The following is a 19249-nucleotide window of genomic DNA, read 5'->3' on the forward strand; positions in this document are numbered from 1 at the left end:
GGGGTCAATAAAGGTCTATGATTCAATTGATCTTCATTTAAATAATCTTCATCCAAGATAAACTAGAGGCATTCGTTAGACGTTAACCATTTAATAGTCCCTTTATTATATAATTTTTATAGAGCATTAAAAGTTCTTCACAAAATTTTTACCGAAATGCATATAGCGGAAATCCGCAGATATACAAATAAATAAGTAAACGGAAACAATAATAGCAAGGTATATAAAGAACTGAATCATGATAGAACGAAAAATTAGAAAGATTTTCCAATAAATAGGCAAATAGAACCGATAAGAACTTTCGGATCTTGTTGAATCGTACTGGCTATAAGAAAGAGAGCACGACAACAGCTGGGAAGGGGGTTGAACCAGAGTTCAATGAAGAATAACTCTTTTCGCTCTTTATGGGAAACTACGGCAAACTCTGTGACGCAGAGCCAAAAGCAGACCCAACCAGCCAGCAACGAGGCATTTAACCAGCCAATCAAACCAGATAAAACCGAATTTAATTCGATTAAGGGGGTTTATTCGTGTGCTCTTGCCCCGATCGTATTGTTGTTACTGTCTGCCCCGCCGACAACGGCTCGAGGCGACCGACTCGACTGGCTGATAGTAAAGATGTTATAAGACTTTTGAGTATGTCTAAGTTTTAGTGTGAGTACGATTGTGAATGAGTTTGGGGAATGGAGGAGAGCCGGCGGATTGTTATGAATTTGGCAAACAAGTGAAACAAGTTAATAACCGCAATCTCCAGCGAATCAGCCGAAAGTAAACGAAACCATCAAGAGCGTGCCAAGGTGCTAAATATATTCCACAACTTCTTCTGCAAGAGACACAAGGCACATCAGGGGTGTACGTCGGGTGACATTATTACCATAAAATGTATACCACTCGGTGATCTTATTCGAGAAACCAAAGTTTTATGCTTAACATGAGTATTGGGGCTATCTCACCCAATAAAAGAGTGATCTACATATATAGGTATTCTATGAATTTTTGTATAGAGCTGAGGGAATTAGCCTATGATTCATAAAGTATTTATCCCAAATTTTATTCAAAATGAAGATTAATGAATATGTTTGGTTTGGAGTTTTCTTGTTTGTTTAATTATGGGATGTTTTACTATGTTGTCCCATTGACGTTAACTCATTTCTTGTGTCTCCCTAAGGGAAGACTCTATACTTCCTTAGCCATTTTCTTCAGAAACAATATAGTTTAATATCTTATTATTGAAAAAAATACCTATTTTGAGTCATAAAATACCCGCACGTTTTGAAATTCCAGTAGTAATGGAATGCCTTATTTTTAATACGAGAACTAAATTCAAATGAAAATATGTTTAGTTATTCCGATAACTTCAAAGAGCAGGTAGGGTATCTCATAGTCGATGGGACAAGACAACTGTACAGACTCCCCTAAGAGGGTGTTCTTGCAAAGAGAGTGTGGCGCCACTGACGGGTACGCGGCGACCACAAACACTTGTTGAAAACTCACCACACTCACGCACACCACCCAGAACAGAACAGAACCGTCTCCGTGTGTTCTTATACACATTATACGCTATAGTACTCGATTGGTATTAAATCCAAAGGCCTGGTACAGCGGAAGCGGCAGAGCAGCTGACGACTGGCTCCGGCGAAAAAAGCCATAATAATCAAGCGGTTAACACTTGACAGCGCTCAAATGCCGTGCGACAGTCGCCGCGTCAAGTTAACTTGAATTGCCGCCACACGGATAGCAGTAGTAGCAGTATATCTTGCTCTTCACACGAACGGAATGAAATAAACCCGAACAGCGAACCCCAACGAGTGCGAACACAATATTTCGAAATATTCGGTTAAACGTAGCTCGAACTTTGCCTAGTGCACATCGAACATCCTGGCCGCGTTCCGTGTGTGTGATATCATATTATCCCAGGCCCCAAAAGGGGGTGCACCTACAAATTATCCTACCGTGTGTGTGAAATGCAAATGTGTTTTGTTTGTATTTATTTATAAACGTTGAAAGAAGGGAATCAGCCCAGAATCCATCACAAACTGAATTTGAATTAATTTGAACGGACCATCAGCATTATGGCCGATCGTTTTCAGATCTCAAAGGTAAACGGCACTTCCAATGCGGGCTATGATGGAGAGCCTGGACCAGCTGCTGGCGATCAGACGGACTCTGGTCATCAGGAGAATCATCTGCAGGCCAAAGTGCCAGGAGAAAACGGCGAAAACCGTCGCAGTTCCCGGTTGTCCTTTAGAGGGTTCGGGCACTTCTTGAGGAAGTCCGATGCGGAACGAAAGTTCAGTCTGGCACAGCTTACAAAGTGAGTTTCAGAGATGAAAAATTATCCATGCATTTCCGATTCTTACCAAAGGCAAGAAGAATGTTCTGTTGGGTGTGACAACAGCCAGAGCGTGTCGAAATTCCTTTAGGCGAAACATTAAATCAAATACCGGCTATAATAGACACCGACTTTTGGATAATTGCTTCTTAGATAAGCTTCGGCTGTGATTCAGTCACATCCTCTGTTGCGACTTTTAAGGTGCTTGAGATATTTCATTTCCATTCATTAGCGCTCACGTGGAGCGCGCACCGGAGTCTAAAACAATTTAGAAATAATGCAACAATTAATTAGATTTTTCCCAAAGCAAATTTATCATTAACTTTTCATTCCGTAACGAGCTTCAATTCACTTAACGACACATGTCTCTCTTTTTCTCGGTTCTGTTTGCTTTTAACCCATTGAAAAATCAAGAGTTTACTCTTCAGTTTTAATGATATATGTACACACCATTTATAGAATGGGTTCATGGGTTCAGAAAATAAAAGAGAGCACTCTCAAAAGGTTTAAATGGATGGTTAATACAGACAAACAAAATACAGACAATAAAAACATGAATGTTTAAATTTCGTATAAATGAAAATGAAGGTTACTTTATGGCAATTTATTGTAATCACGTTTAACACATAAAACACAACAAAAATTACAGCAGATTGAAAAGTTTTTATCAGAGTGCAAAATCGGCAACAATTGGAGTGATGTGGCACACACGTGATTGCCAATTGGTACAGTGGTCTGTCGATATTTGGGAATGCGGGAAAAGTGAAAGAACATAAAAAAGTTGAAAAACATTAAAATAACAAAAACTTGAGTGAGTACAGTTTGTTTTGTTTTTCATTTATATGATTATTATCATATAATATGGAATAATTTATTTTTTTGTATAATTTAATGGAAATATTTTGTATGAATATTCATTGAGATCAAATTGTTGTCAGTTGTTTTTTTTTTGTTTTTTTTTTGTAGAGCTTTGAGCTTATTCTGACATTAATTAAATCATTAAGTAATTTAAAAAGTAATTTTTATGTAAAGTAATTGGAAATTTTAATAAGTACAGTATTCAGTGATTATCTTGGTTTTTGGGTGAATTAATAAATATTCTGGAGCTTCATTTTGTTTAGGACTTTAATAATTTTTAAGAAATAGTTTATTCTTACAGAAGGTACCGAAATTTCCAGAATTATTTTAAATATGTAAAGACAGATTATAGTTCCAGGCACTACATTCCGATCCTTGCGTTTCTAAGTCTCATTAACAATTATCTCATCACATAGTACATATCCAAATGGAATCCAGTCCATACCTTTCCCCGACCTTTATCCAGATAAAATATTCATAAAACGTTCCAATCCATTGCCGAATCGTATTGGTTCCGTTTTAATTGCCATTTTCCGTGTACATTTTCGCATGCTCGGATTATAAAATATGTAGTTTTTGGGCACACGACAGTTCACAGATGCGACCATCGCTCGACCCTGACCCATGAGCCAAATGTTTTGAACACATTTCCGAATTAATTATTACAATTGCTCTCCTTTGGATTTGGATATTTTGTAAGCACATTCGCGCATTCAGACTCGATTCCATTAAAAGCTGCCAAAGAGCTGTCCGAAAAGAATTTCATTTTTCTGGAATGAAATGTAGACAGAAGATGATTTGTTTTCCCACAAAAACTTTGCGAATGGCAAGCAACTACATACATCACAACCGCAACGAAAATTAAATAAAATCGCAAATAGGAAGAAAAACAACAAGTTTTCAAAGTAAACCGTTTTGGGCACAAGGATTTGAAATCGGAAAAGTCCATCAAAACGCACTTCACATAAGTAGGAGCTCTCTCTCTCTCTCTCTCTCTGAGTTCGAGTTTCATTATTTGAAGTGTGTCAACAAATAAATTTGTAGTTTATCAAGTGGTTTAATCGATCGTTAATGAATTCAATTGATCGAAATCTCTCTCCCTCCAAACTAGATAATTCTCAATGAAACCGGCAACCGGCAAACAATCAATGCGTATCCACTTCGAATGTATGTACATACATACATACTATATGCTATATGCTTCTTATATACTACATATACAATATGGCTTCCAATACTCCTACTTGTACAGACGTGGAATTGTGGAATTGTTTCTTATGCGCAGTCGTCGCTGCCACTGCCGTCTGCCAAATGAATTGAAATTGTAAATTGGAATTATAAAGAAAATCCAGCAGATTCCTGTTTTCCCTGTTTCCCCTATATGCCTATAGATTTATATAGTACGCCCTCGAGAGCTTCTTCATTCGCCTTTGCTGCCTTTTATTAATAAACATGAATAAATGATTGTTTAAAGGGGTGGCGATCAAAGGGGGGTAATCATATAAGAAACATATGCTAAGTCGGGATAAGGTTTAGTAACGAATGGCATGAACTTTATGGGATTATTTAAACACAATACTTTCCAGGAGATGTGTAGATAGAACGATTTATACACTTAGATGTGGCAGGCATAGATCTATTACTAGATTTTTGCCTAGTATATTTATTATAATTCCATTGAGAGTTCCCTGTTAATCCCTTTTCGAATCGACGCCAATGTCCAATGCTGGCGCCGTAATGTGCTCAACAATTATTGCTTTCCCCATTCCGGTTTTTGCCTTTTTAAGATTTTAAATTATATTTTGGCATTTGTTCGGCTGAAGCTTTTGTTATTCTTATTTGTTTCTGTTTCTGTTTTCAATTGCGATCAGTAAATATACATACATCAAGAGATCGCTCTCCATGGAGGAATTTTCTGATAAAACTTTTCCCCGAATGTGGAACCCCTGCTGACCATCCCAACCCGCACTTGTCTGGGGCTACGGCTACCTTTGCCTTTGGCCATTTTAGTGTCTTATTATTTATGTGTGTACTCGTATCCGTACACACATTCTCGTATAACTTGGTTTTCTTCTGTTTTCTGCTTAAAATATCCCTCACTCTTTTGGGGATTCGCGGCGAGTGCGTGCTGGGTGTTGAGTGGTGGTCTCCGGAGTGGATGATATTTGTGCTCGGCTCGCTGCACGCAACGGTCATGCTGTCCGAAGCGATGATTATTCTGCTCCCGTATCATCAGTATGGAAATTTTCCAACCTCCTGCCGGCGCCAGTCCGCGAAAGTGATTACTATTAATCGGTTATTTGTTTGATTGCAGGGAGACACTACCGCGTCTGGACAATTATCGCATTTCTATGCGCAATTTGAAGCGTCCTTCCATCGGTGAACTTCAGGGGGAACTTCAAGATCAGGTGAGTTTTCCCAATGTCATGACATAATCAAAGGACATAACAATAAAATTATGCACAGTATGCATATTAATGAACGTGCCTTAATGGAGTAAGCCCCTTGATTTCGGATCGTTAATTATTCGTTTGAATGAGTTCAACAGTCAGTGAGAAAATTGTTGCTTAAAATTTAAGAAAAATGTGGTTCAATCATGTGATGTGTTGGTTTTTTCCTGATATAATCGGATCTCTAAAGTTGTTCAACAATAATTCTACAATACTGGAGATATAGAAAATGTTTTATAGGGATTTTAAAAAGGTGAAGACTGCACTAAGACAAATTCTGTGATAAAAGACATTTTATTGAAAATTATACGATTATAATTTTGATATTACTTAATATTCACATAATCTTAGAACCATTTGATATTCAGAAAAAAACAAGTTTCAAAAATATATTTAAAGTACCATTAGTCTGAGATATTCCCAATTCCCTGCACAAGCAATAGATTTATTAGCCTCGTTCCAAATTGGGTCAACAGTTATGTATTGGCCTTGGCCAATAATATATATAGTATTCACTTCTATAAGGAATGCTCTTGAACAAATCACAAAAGCACACTAAATAATTTCTATAAACGTGTGGCATTTTGATATTGAACAATACTGAACAGTGATAGCTTCAAGTGCTATTGTCACTGAAAGATGAGTGTCTTTATCCCTATGGTGCGTCAGTTTCTGGTTAGTGTTTTCTATGGCATAATCCTTGTAGAGGGCACTGGCACTTCACTCAGTGCCTGTACATTTCTGAAAACATTTCAAGTACTCGGAAAATAAACAAAGCCGAAGAAGAGAAGAAATTCCGAAAAAAGCAGAAGCAAAACAAAGTTATGGATCCACCAGAAGATCACAAAAAAAAAACAATCTTTTGGGCGAGCTCTCGGTAGCATTGTAGTTTGTATTGTATATAGTTATGTCTGTCTGTCTATCATTAATATGCTTGTCTGATCTATTTACTTGAACAATTTTCACATTTCCGACGTGCAAATTGTGAGTTTTCCATGACGTAGGCAATTTTGAGGCACTCGTGTATACGAGTATAATTGATTGTATTGAGATTCGAGATTTGAGCGCTTTTATCATGATGACGCTGGGGCTGCTTAAGATAAGCAGGCCGCACCTTTGTCAAGGCCACCCCACTCTTCCGAACCTCCAAACTCCCCTTTGTTTTCCATGTAAACCTTATCTCTTAGAGAGGGAGAGGCAGAGGAACTACGAGTATAAGCTCTCGCAGTGTTACAGTTTTTATGGTTATCGCTAGGGTAATAAATTTGATGCGTCTATTCTTCGTATTCTCTCATACCAAAAGTGGGTCCAGCCTGTCTCCGTTCTACTCATATTTTCTATACGACTATTGTTTAATTAATTCCCTTTTTTCTGGACTACTTTGGGGGCCACCACGGCGCATGATAGATGTAATAAAAATTGCATTACACTGCCGCCCGCTTATTAGGGGAATTCCAATTCGAAGACATCATATTAACTGCCACACAGAACGCTCCCTGACGCTTTAAGTGATAAGATAGCTTTAAACGGGATCCGGCTAAAGCAGCGTGATAATTCACTTCAAATATTTACCCAAAGAATTATGCTGAATATAAGCGGAAAAACTATCGTAGCTGTATCTGCTGACAGATGTTTGATATTGGAGCTGGTACTCGACTACTGGTGGCTGCTGGTTTCAGGCCACTGGCTGGTGGCTTCTGGTTTGAGGCCGTTCGAGCAAGATATTTAGGTTGACAGAGTCGTGTACTTGTTAATATTTCCATTAATGTAGTTATACTTTGTATAAATAGTTGGATTGCAGAGGTAAACGAGCACCAGACATATGATAAAGGCCTTTACAAATAGAGTTTTAGAATAAGTTTTCCACTACAGCTCAAGCATTCAAGTATTACTCTAGTAGATTCAGTCTAAAGCCAAACAACTTGTATTTAGTAGAGAACAGGACTTTAGAACTTTTGCCTTATATATTTATGTGACGCCCGATCTACATAATATTTTAATTATAATAAACATTGAGCTACAAAAAAGTATTAAACCGGGACTAAAACCCATACTAAGGCAGAAAATGTCCATCCATTCATATAGTTTGTGATACTTTGCACTTAAAAAGAGCTGCATATTTTACTATCCGATTCAATCAGTGAATTACCGTATATTACTTTTGGATTACATGTAACTTTTGCCCAAGTAAAGTTTAATATTTAACTTAAAGATTACAAGTAACTTGTCCTTCTGCAAAGCAGAAATCGTTCAACACGTGTTCATATTCTAAATTATAATTTCTCCTTTAGAAAATTACCATATTGTGCTGTTGCCTTGCACATTTTTTTCTCCTTGAAAATATTTGCATATTTTACTTTCCGATTGCCTGTACTTTACCCTTGGGTATGTGACTACAGGCTGCAGCACTCTGTCTGCCAATTCATAAGTAGATTTCAAAGCACTCAGCCATAACTCATGGCACGTTATGGCCAAGACGCTATCGATGACAGCATTGAAGCCAAATTAATTGTCAACAAGATGCAGCCATGCATCAGCCATGGACACTGTTCCTAGGGGGGGTCCTACTTTCATATATATAGAGTAAACACCACCCAGAGTGTGAAGAGATGCGAGTGTGAGGATAGTGCAGGACTCGCATGTCGTGTCATTAAAATTGACAGCCACCGTTTGCAGATGGCGCTGGAGCCCAGAGCTGTTGCCATTGACGTTGGCTGATTCGTTGCTTATCAGAAAAGAGTACGGCTATGAGTCCGGAACAGATGTGTGCGTGTGTTAAACCTGTCAGGGGCTGCTGACAGGACGTCACTCCGATTAACGGTTTGAGCTGAAAAATTGATTACTTCTTTTCATTTTTAATCAATTAAATTGACACAAAAACCACTCCAGATATATCGCGAACAAAACCCCGAAAAAAAACCATTCCAGTTCTCAGCAGTTCTCCCGGAGCCCTTCAAAGTCTTCAAACTTTTCAGGTATCAAATTCTTCGACTCTTCAACAATAGTAATTTGTCAAAAACTCAATATACATATCAGAAAGTGCTATCAGCATCTTGAAGCTAGACTACTTTGGTCGTCTGAGCATGATACCGCCTCATCATATATGGCGCATTTCCCCATCCCATACGGATTCGTTTTCGTATTGCACTTGTAATTACAATTCGGTAATTTACAATACATTCAGCTGTGGGGCTATTTTTATACGATTCTATTGATTTCCTAATGCAAAAATCTTGCTCCAGAATTGCTTTGTTTACCACGCTGCCATTAAATTATTGGGCTATAAAGGTATAGAAGTATGTTTATCCCCCATTTCTGTTGCATTTCGCATAGCTCTCATCGTTATAAATGTGGCAGAGGAATCTAATTAGCGTTGAGTGCGAATCGAGTGCACTTCAAAGGGATTTCACCTACTGAAGTTTGCGAATATCTACAGGATAAGGAGGTTTTTACTTAACTTTATCTTTATCACTAACAAAATGAAGATCTTTCTCGTTAACTTTTCGCATTTTTCTGTGCAAATTACATCGATCTTTAACCTTAAAGATGAATAACAAACGCCCATATCCCACCAAATTGAAAAACAATTCCTTATACAAATAAAAGAAAACCTAATTCGTTTTCTATTTATGGATATTGTGATTATGGCTTTCACACTCTGTTCCTCTCTTTCCCTAACTTTATTACCATTTTGAATCATTTTTGTCTATTAACTGGTCTCAAATCACAATCAATGCCACAAGCTTGCCGGCAGAATGGTTTATCCCTGTCCTGTCTCTGTATTCTTTTCCCCTAAAACACCAATTTCAATTCCAATTTTGTGTGCGCAAAAAGAATTTTCCACGCTTCGGATACAATGAGAACGATGACAACGACAGCGGGAAAAAAAACAACCGCAGAGCCAAATGCGTCTTTAACTAAATGAAATGGGAATGGTAAAGGCAGGAAGAATGGCAGGGAGGCCTTCAGGCAGTCAGGCAGGAAGCTCCAGAGGGTCATACTAGTGAGACCATAAATATCCCCTTTTCCTCTTGGTTTTTATATGTGTTTTGTTTTGTGGTGTCTGTCTGTGTTCGCTGTGTTGGCCTTCGCTGGGGAGCCGCCAAAAATGTGCAAACAATCCACGTTAACCACCCATCGAGGGCGACTAACTAACCAACATTGCGTATACGCAGCGTGTGGCATGGGGACAATGGGATGGGTCTGGTCTGTCAATCGATGTCGTCCTGCCCAACCCTGTCACCCTGGCTCACTGCCCCTTGCCACGTGTGCCATTTCCAATTGGTCGCCTTTTTAAAAAACATTCAATTATGTGGGCAAACAATATAATAAATGAGCTCCAGGCTCCGGCTACAATGATACTCGCACTCCACAAATAAATGGCAAAACAATAGCCGAAAAAGTAGGCGACCCAGACCCAGCGTCTTGTGTAAATTATTTATTAAATTATCACAATCATAAGAAATTGTTCTGTTGTTCAGTTGAGTTCTTTTTTTAATGGTTATTAATTGCTGCCTTGGAAAATTACCTCATGTGATAAGAGCAGTTTATAACTCTATGGAAAACTTTTGTGCAGGAATTTAAAGAGGAAAATAAGTCAACGGAAGTCTCTTGGGCTTTAAATTTTCACCTTTACGTCTATCTAAGTAGAGTAGAATCTTTCCTGTTTTATTTTTGACACACTTACAGACCATAAATCCTTTTCGTAGATAGAAATATTGTTTTTCGGCTTACAATATAAAGCATTTATACAATACTGAATATGTTTCAATTTAAGTCGCATCTGTTCCCACAGAACAGCCTTTTAGCGCCTCCCCTAAATGACAAACAATAAACAGAATAATTTGACTTCCAAAAAAGAAGGTGACTAATTCGTTTTAGCACTTTAAACAGCAATTTCCGAAGGGAACTCCCGCCAAACACTAAGAGACTTTGGGTTTAATTTCCCTTCCAGTGGCATTTCCTCTATAAAGACAAAGGCTGACAGAGAATTGGCATTTATTTAAGGACCGAATAGCATAGCTTTATGCAATAGTTAATTTGATTGAGTTTTTCTCATGGCTTCGGCTTTCCGTTCAAAATTTTTATAATGTTCCCCGGTTTTACGAGTAGAGTAGAGTAGTAGCGATAAAAATCAACTTTAATTGGAATGGGACGCAATTTGATGCTTCTCATAATCTGGTTGTTGCTCCTGCTACGGCTGCTGCTCCGGTTCTGCTGCTATTCTTCTGGCCTCTGACTCTGACTACGGCGTCGAGGGGTCGTTAATTGAATACGAGTACTAAATTGCACACATGACGTAGGAGTAAAGTCCGAATGCCAGGTTCTTTTGGGGACAGCTGTTTAATTCGTGCCGAAATTTTCAGTATTATTGCAATGAAATTGCCAACAAATATTTGCCAGAGTATTTAACAGATATTCCGATGGAATTGTAACCACATTTGCATATAGATGTGTGAGGTATTTAATCATTATCAAAAGCACTTAGCGTTGGCCTCTCTTTGTAGGCTTAAAATATTAATAGAGCAGATTAATGTATCAACATTTTAAATACATAATTAAATAATTCAACTCCTATTCCCCATTCCAGAGCATTACAATACCCGAGCCGGAACCGGAACAGATTGGCGGTCATATCAAGCTCGGCTGGATCGTAGGCGTACTCATACCATGTCTACTCAACATCTGGGGCGTGATGCTCTTCCTGCGCCTCAGTTGGGTGGTAGCCGAGTCTGGCATCTTGCAGTCATTGATTATAATTACGATCTCGGCGGTGGTCTGCATCATAACGACCCTCTCACTGTCGGCCATTAGCACCAACGGTGAGGTCAAGGGTGGTGGCGTCTACTTCATTATATCCCGCTCCCTGGGACCCGAGTTTGGGGCCTCCGTGGGCGTGGTGTTTGCATTCGCCAATGCCGTCTCGGCCTCCATGAACACCATTGGTTTCTGTGAATCGTTGAATGTTCTATTGAGTGAGTATTTAATTGGCAGAATATACATATGTTTATTTAATTTGAACTTTAATACCTCTTCTTTTAGAGAACAATGGCCTGAAGATTGTCGACAATGGCATCAATGATATCCGAATTGTCGGAGCTGTGACCATTTTGGTGCTCATCCTGATCTGCTGTGTGGGCATGGAATGGGAGACGAAGGCCCAGAACTTCCTGATCGTCACGATTGTCCTGGCCATTTTCAATTTCGTAATTGGTGCCGCCATCGGTCCGCAGGGCAATGAAGATCTGATCTCCAAGGGTTTTGTGGGATTCTCCTGTGAGTTGAAAGATTAATGAACGCTCTCCTTTCTTATAGCTAATGTTCCACTTTCTAAATTAGGGTCCACCTTCAAGGATAACTTTGGGTCGGAGTATCGCTATGCGGAGGGTGTCAATCACGACTTCTTCAGCGTGTTTGCCATCTTCTTTCCCAGTGTGACGGGTATCCAGGCAGGAGCCAACATTTGCGGAGATCTAAAGGAAGCCGGTGCGGCCATACCCAAGGGCACTTTTTGGGCGCTGCTCATCTCGATGACGTCGTATGCCCTCTTTGTGCTCTTCGCCGGCGGTGCTGCTGTGCGAGATGCCTCTGGCTTTCCCGCTGACCTGGTCAACGGCACCCTTATTTCCTCGGAGCTGCCGTGCTTGGCATCGGGCAATTGCACCTGGGGTCTCTTCAACTCCTACGAAATGATGCAGACAATGTCCGTGTGGGGTCCCCTGATCTATGCCGGATGCTTTGCGGCCACCCTCAGCACAGCGCTGACCAATCTGCTGTCTGTGCCCCGTTTGGTGCAGGCTCTGGGCATTGATGAGATCTATCCGGGATTGATCTACTTCTCCAAGCCGTACGGCAAGCATGGCGAGCCCTATCGCGGCTATGTGCTGACCTTCTTCATCTCCGCTGGCTTCCTGTGCATTGGAGAGCTCAATCTGATTGCCCCGCTCATCTCCACCTTCTACCTGGCCTCCTACGCTCTGATCAACTTCTGCACATTCCATGCGGCCTTCGTCAAACCCCTGGGCTGGCGGCCCACCTTCAAGTACTACAACGCGTGGCTCAGTCTCTTCGGTTTTGCCATGTGCGTGGCTATCATGTTCCTCATCAATTATGTGGCAGCCATTATTACTTTTGGTATCATCTTTGCGCTGTATCTGGTGGTGATGTACCGCAAGCCAGAGGCCAACTGGGGATCCACCACGCAGGCGCAGCAGTACAAGGCCGCCCTCATGGCCGTACATCGGCTGCAGAACGTATCCGATCACGTGAAGAACTATCATCCCCAGGTCCTGGTGCTGTCGGGTGATCCCAAGACAAGGCCTCCCCTAGTGGACTTTGGTTATCTGCTGACCAAGAATAACTCTCTGATGTTTGTGGCCAACATCATTCCGGTGCGAGTGGGCTATAAGAATCGCCAGAATCTGGTGAAGGATGGTCAGAAGTATTTGGATGCCCGCAAGATCAAGGCTTTCTACAATGTCATAGATGGCTTTAGCCTCGAGGACGGCATCAATGCGCTGACCAAGTCCACAGGCTTTGGCAAGATGTCGCCCAACATTGTGCTGGTGGGCTACAAGCCAGATTGGAATCGCTGCCGCAAGGAGGAGGTGGAGAGCTACTTTGCCATTCTATAGTAAGTTTAGAGAAGATCTCTAATCTAGATAGTAGAAACTCATGCTAATCCTGTCTCCCTTCCCGTAGCAATGCCTTCTCGCAGCGCATGGGCGTGGCTCTGCTCCGGCTGCCCAACGGTTTGGATTTCTCGGAGCTGAGTTCGGAGGTGAATCTGCCGCCCAATGGCATGGGACATATGCACACGGCAAACGCCCAGGGCTTCACCAACGAACTGATGCCGGCGGCCAATGCGGCCTCGGAGCTGCTGCACATCGACTCCAATCTGAATCTGGCTAGCATGGACAGCCCCAATTCCTCGTACACGATGCCCCAGCCGGCACCCATGCCTAATATGCAGCGCAGCTCCCGCAGCTACAAGGTGAACAACCAGGATGATGCGGCGGTGACGTATCACACCAAGGGAGGATCGGACATTCCACAGAATCTGCTGGATGCGATGACCATTTTCACGCGCAAGCAGGCCAAGGGCACCATCGATGTCTTCTGGCTGTACGATGATGGAGGTGAGTTCAGAAGGTGCCATTTTCTTGGTGTTTTCTTTACTCAACTTTGATTTCTTCTGTGCAGGTCTCACCATTCTGCTGCCGTATATCATCTCCATGCGCTCCCACTGGCAGAACTGCAAGCTGAGGGTGTTTACCATGTGCCATGGCAAGGACGAAGAACAGGAGGAAAAGAGGTAAGACTTGCAACAGCTTCCCAAGGAACTGCCTCTAAACATTCAATCGTCTGCAGCATGGCCAGCCTGTTGACCAAGTTCCGCATCAAGTACTCGGAGCTAATCATGCTGAAGGGCGTCTCCGAACAGCCTCGCACGGACACATTGCTGAAGCATCAGCGCCTTATCGAACCCTTCCGTCGGGGGGCACGCAACGAGTATGGCATCACAGATGAGGAGCTTCAGAGCATGTCGGAGAAGACCAATCGTCAGCTGCGCATCCATGAGCTGGTCGTCAAGCATTCATCGAATGCCTCACTGGTGGTCATGTCCCTACCCATGCCCAGAAAGGTAAGTACTCCCTGCGAAACTCCAACTTGAGACTAGGTTTCTCATCCTCTGTATATCCTTTGCTTTGCAGGAGGCCATCTCTGCGCCGTTGTACATGTCGTGGCTGGAAATGCTCACCTCGGACATGAAATGTCCTGTGGCTCTGGCTCGTGGCAATCAGACACCAGTGCTTACGCTCTACTCATAGGCTAATCCCCGCGATGCTTCAAGTTCCGAGTACAACTTAGTATTATTAGCGTTTAGGCGTTCCCCCATGTAGTTCCATGTAGAATAGAATAGAGCTCACCAAACCGACTCTTAATACTCTACTCAAGTACTTTTTTATATGAACCGAACTCCCTAAACACTTGACGATAGTCCCTAGTGAAGTTTGTGTGAAATATTTGTCTCTGTTTCACACGACGTAGCCTTAAGCTAATTACGAATTATTCAGAATGAAACCATAAACAATATAATTATATCATTAGCTGCGTTTTGTTTCATTTAAATAAGTTAAATCTAAAGTCAGTGAACCGCAAAGCCAACTCAGAATGGGTTATAGTATAGTTCAATCTGTAAACATGAGTGGGGTGTTACGTAATGGTCGGATGGTAAGTGGCTGAACTCTAGTAATATGCCCGACGTGGATTATTCTGCAAGAGAAGTTAGGAAGCTTAGTGGAATTCCAAGTAGTATATAGATGGACACTCACCAGGGGATTGGGTCGAAAGCGATAGGCCAACATCATGCGCTTCCTATATGCATCATATTCATTGTCGCAATCCTCTGGCACAGCAGCGCTGCTGACACCAAGTCCTTGATTACCATCACGCTGCGGTGCCCTGTTCAAGAGAAGAAACCACAACTTATGTTGCGTCACATCATAAGAGTTCCCAACCATCACCCTCACTCACTTGTTTACGGGATCTACAATACCGGCACCATCCTGGCCCAGACCTTGTCCCTCCTTCCAGCCCAGTTTCTGGAGCATTTGAAAGCCAATATTGTCTTCCTTGAGCTTGTATTCCTTGTAATCGCTGAGATCTGGCTGTCGGTTGTTCTTTTTCGCCTCGTATTGCTCCATGAACTTCTTGAGCTCCTCGGGCGGCAGGAAATCGCCAATATGATGCTTGCCCTCGCTCTGTTTGGTCAAAGCATTTGCCCACAGCGAGGTGGCCTCCATTTCCGCATTACGCAGCTTGTGCTCCCACGTTCCCCCCTCAATATCCTCATCGGAGTCGTACTCGTATTTGAATTTTCCACCACGTGCCAGTCGATCGATTTCCTGACGCTTGCGCATCATGTCCTGGTACAACAGATTAACCTTATAGTGTTCCTCGCATTGCTTCCACTGCTCATCGGTGAGCTGGGTGGATCCATAGTTAAGGCGGGCATACTGCAGCAGAGCAGGATCTGTGCGCGTAATGGTGGATAGCATGGGTTTGTTCAGATTGGCTGCCAGATTCCTCTGGCCCTGGATTCCAGCTGGAATTAGTATCAATTTTTGATTTAGATTTAAGATCGAGATCATCGTCTTATGTATGCTTCGATAACAACTGTAGATTGATGTTTTCCAATTAAACAATTACTCATTTATCTTTCAGAAGCTACTATACAAATATGTATACTGCGTACAAATCAACAAATTAGTTTAAAAACTCACTTGAACATGGCAGCAGTTGTTCCTTTTCGCCCCAGCGACTCTTACGTTCGCGCTTTCGACGCTGCCGCTGGGACTCTTTTTCCTCGGGGTCATCTTGCTCTTCACCATCGACACCGGCGGCTGCCGCCTCCTCACGTTCGCGACGCTCCTCATCGCTGAGCTCGTTGCGGCACTCGATGCGACGCTTAATGTTATCCCGATTACGATCCATCATACCACGCATATACTCATCGTCCGAATCGAAGTCCGCACTGATGGCCGACTCTGGATCGTATTTATCCGCCGCCGAGTTGCTGTTCTGCTCTTCCTGGTGTTCTTGCGGCTGCTGCTTCTGCTGCTCCTCCTTCTGCTGATGATGCTCCCTGCTCAGCTGCTGCTGCTGCTGTTGCTGCTGTTCCCGCTCCCGCTGTCGCTCAATGCGCTGCCGCTCGTAGTCAAGGATTTGGGACCGATAGCTTCGATATTGCTCGCAGTTTTTATCATAAAGAAACCTATTATCAAAATTCAAAAGAAGTGAAACATACAATGAAAAGTGCTCAATACTAATCACGTGTACGAAAGACATTATATGGAATAACTGTTTTTGGTTTGAGGCGGCGCCCATTTGAGTAGAGGAATGCTTTCTTTCTGAACATTCCCACGTGCCAGCTGTTCCTCCTTCCTTACAGACGATGATCGAGTACGAGGGACGAGTACGAGGGTACAGAGTGCTTTTCGACGAGTCCATGCAAAAATAATCCCTACAACCTAAAGTCTGTCCCGTAAGTCAAGTCGTTATGTGACCATAAGCAATAAGTTCCGAGAAAAAAAAGATCTGTGTCTTGTTTGAAAATTGATATGAAATATTACATAGATTATATTCTTTAGAAACATTTGTGGAACAGTTGAGTTTTGGCCTTGCATGAATTCTTATGGCAAGTGCAATAATAAACTAAATTCTATAAATTGAAAACTGTAAAAACTATAGAAACCAAGTGAAATGCTCTTCAAAATATGTAGCAATACAACAAGCAATTACGTTTATAATTAATCTGTCTAGAACTTATGACTCTTAAGCTAAATGCTTTCTTGTTCTACCCCCCCACCCGCAACTGCCCTTCAACTGCTGTCTGCTGTTTTTGGTCTGCGTGTGTTGATAATCAAATGTACAGGTCTCATTTACCACAAAGCCGGATGCAATTCGCTTCTATGCAAACGTATTTTATCTTCATAATCTTCACCATTTTCCGCGACCAGTGCGATTAGGTTTTCTAAGCACGTTGGCAATTGTATGCACGTTTCTGAAAAAACTACATAAATTGCTTTAAAATCGTGCTCAAACGATTCGTAAAATATTTTTCGTGTAATAATAAATTAAACGAAAGGGATGTCTGGATGTGGATGTGGATATGGATGGTGGATGGTGGATAGGTAGGAGGTTTAAGGATGGATGGAGATGTGGCTGGTGGCTGTGGCAGAACAGAACAGACAGCAAAAATTGCTTCAATAACGCTACACACCTTGTGGCAGTGGCCTTGGTGGTGACTCTACAACCACTGGATGTGGATGTGGAAGTTGTATTGGCTGCGGCGGCGGTACAACTGATCCTCCAAGCTGATTCTGATTCTGATGCTGTTCCAATTTCAAGTCCAGCTCCAAAGGTGGCGGTGGAGGCGGTGGGTGTGAATTAACTGCCGCCGCGGCCACTAAATGTTCCTGCAATAGACCAAGCTGTTCCGGCGGCTGTCCACCGACGGTGGGTATTTGTATAGCTTCCAGGTTCATTTGAGGCTTTGGTATCGCATTTAAGTCAAAGTCCTTCGGCGGCGGAATGGCATTCAGTTGCATGCCCTCTACGGGCCCTGGTCCAAGTTGCATGTAAATTTGTCCCATATTGGTCAGGGCAATGGGCATCTGTGGGGGTGGGGGTGGCGGAGGTGGTGCAACGGCAGCCGGATGCAGTTGCATGGGCAGATGACTATGGAAGAAGGCAGGCATATGCATAGTCTGCATTTGTGGTGGTCCCTGTGGCATCAGTGTCTGATTGAATGGATTGAATGGTGGTGGCGGCGGTGCCGTCACTGCCATGCTAAAAGCTAGATGACTGCTTGCGGAGCTGGTTACAGTGATACTGCAGGGCATTGAGGTAGCAATGCCACCAGCAGAGCTGCTGATTGCAATGGGCATTGAGTCCATTTGTGGGTTGTTGTCCTCGCCACCTGAGTTATTTTCATCATTGCTGCAAGTGGAACTCTTAGGTGACGGAAACTCCTAGGAATTCATTGTGTTACTTACCTGAGCCCTGGAGTGGGTATAATCATGGGTGCCGGAGGCTTCTCATGTTTTTCGAGGATTTTTTTAAAGTTCTCCAAAAACGAGCCGTCATTGCAGAATGTGTTCTGCACTTTAGGTGGCGGCTGCTCCACACTGGGCTGTGGAAGCTGTTGGCGCTTAAGGCTAAATGAGATTTTACCAGTCTTTCCGGTGAAACTGTTAAGCGTCTTGGGCGTAATCGCGTCATCAGTTTTGCCCTTTCCAGCTGGCGTCTCGCTACTCCCCGCGTCCAGGCCATTTCCATCTTCAGTTGGGGCAGCTGCCGCGATAGAGGACGGTGGAATGTCCACCGGGAGCGGGGGCTCCTCCTCTTCTTCTTCGTCTACAACGGGGGGTGTCTTCAGAGGTGGTGGTGCTACTGTGGTCTTGAGTTGCGCCTGCAAATTTTGTGCCGCAGCCACCGCCTTGGCCAATTGCGCTGTGCGTTGTTTCTCGAGTATTTCCTGGCGCTTCTTGGCTATTATCTCCTCCTGCTTTGACATTTGAGCAAATCGATCGACCCGGTGATTGCGTTGAGCCATATTTTTTGTGTTTTATTCTCTTTTCGATCGACAATTTTCAATTCTTCTTGGTGTGCAGTGTGACGTTGATTATCGAAAAAATATACGACCTTAGAGATATACCGAAATATACCGTCTCTTTTTAAAAATATACCATAAATATACTCACAAATTCAAGTTCTATTGTACATATTCCTCGCTTTTGATATTCTCTCGAATATTACTAGCTAGATAGAACCCTCAGCCATGCCCACATAATTTTATCCAATTAATTATCCCATATTTTGGGGTGTTAGAGCATTGTATAATGATTGATTTACTATGATCCTTGGTCAGCTCCAAGTCAATGGGTTAAATCATGGGTCGAGAGTAGAGCGTGGTAAGGATGGCTGCGTTTAGGTTCTTTTTCCGACTTTGAGCGAAAATCAGATTGCGCAGATTGACGTTTCCCCATTTATATCAGTACAAACAATTTTTTTGTTTAATTTTATTAAATTCAATTTTTTAAAT

The 19249-nt window shown here is 42.3% G+C and overlaps 2 protein-coding genes across 5 annotated transcripts; one reads left to right on the top strand and one right to left on the bottom strand.

Moving 5' to 3' along the window:
• Positions 1–1666: 1666 nt before the first annotated feature.
• On the top strand, positions 1667–14750 carry LOC108156501 (bumetanide-sensitive sodium-(potassium)-chloride cotransporter). 2 transcript variants are annotated; one of them, XM_017287997.2, is made up of 9 exons: positions 1667–2314; positions 5505–5598; positions 11231–11615; positions 11683–11916; positions 11980–13273; positions 13342–13778; positions 13843–13954; positions 14011–14284; positions 14355–14750. In XM_017287997.2, exons 1-9 carry the CDS (start codon positions 2073–2075, stop codon positions 14469–14471), a joined length of 3189 nt encoding a protein of 1062 aa, XP_017143486.1. In that variant the 5' UTR covers positions 1667–2072; the 3' UTR covers positions 14472–14750. The 2 variants fall into 2 exon arrangements, with proteins under 2 accessions (XP_017143486.1, XP_017143488.1); XM_017287999.2 differs by lacking the exon at positions 1667–2314 and adding an exon at positions 5353–5425.
• Positions 14740–19216, bottom strand: LOC108156502 (SURP and G-patch domain-containing protein 1). 3 transcript variants are annotated; one of them, XM_017288000.2, is made up of 8 exons: positions 18909–19204; positions 18201–18849; positions 17426–18144; positions 17089–17215; positions 15927–16417; positions 15178–15748; positions 14976–15105; positions 14740–14916 (listed from the first exon to the last, which is right to left on the bottom strand). In XM_017288000.2, the coding sequence occupies exons 2-8, from the start codon at positions 18758–18760 to the stop codon at positions 14890–14892; spliced, it is 2625 nt and encodes an 874-aa protein (XP_017143489.1). In that variant the 5' UTR covers positions 18761–18849; positions 18909–19204; the 3' UTR covers positions 14740–14889. The 3 variants fall into 3 exon arrangements, with proteins under 3 accessions (XP_017143489.1, XP_017143490.1, XP_017143491.1); XM_017288001.2 differs by having other exon boundaries at positions 14824–14916; positions 17089–17206; positions 18909–19205; XM_017288002.2 differs by lacking the exons at positions 14740–14916; positions 14976–15105; positions 15178–15748; positions 17089–17215 and having other exon boundaries at positions 16195–16417; positions 18909–19216.
• Between the last annotated feature and the right edge of the window lie 33 nt (positions 19217–19249).

Source organism: Drosophila miranda, chromosome 2 (assembly GCF_003369915.1).
Source record: "Drosophila miranda strain MSH22 chromosome 2, D.miranda_PacBio2.1, whole genome shotgun sequence".
Classification (NCBI taxonomy): domain Eukaryota; kingdom Metazoa; phylum Arthropoda; class Insecta; order Diptera; family Drosophilidae; genus Drosophila; species Drosophila miranda.

Bases quoted from the DNA above. Each gene is read 5' to 3' on its own strand.
- LOC108156502 (XM_017288000.2), bottom strand. From the start codon at position 18,760: ATGGCTCAACGCAATCACCGGGTCGATCGATTTGCTCAAATGTCAAAG. The intron at 18,145-18,200 runs GTAAGTAACACA...TTCCACTTGCAG, and splicing joins ATACCCACTCCAGGGCTCAG to CAATGATGAAAATAACTCAG. The intron at 15,106-15,177 runs GTGAGTGAGGGT...TCTCTTGAACAG, and splicing joins ATTGTAGATCCCGTAAACAA to GGCACCGCAGCGTGATGGTA.
- LOC108156501 (XM_017287997.2), top strand. From the start codon at position 2,073: ATGGCCGATCGTTTTCAGATCTCAAAGGTAAACGGCACTTCCAATGCG. The intron at 11,616-11,682 runs GTGAGTATTTAA...CTCTTCTTTTAG, and splicing joins ATCGTTGAATGTTCTATTGA to AGAACAATGGCCTGAAGATT. The intron at 13,779-13,842 runs GTGAGTTCAGAA...TCTTCTGTGCAG, and splicing joins CTGGCTGTACGATGATGGAG to GTCTCACCATTCTGCTGCCG.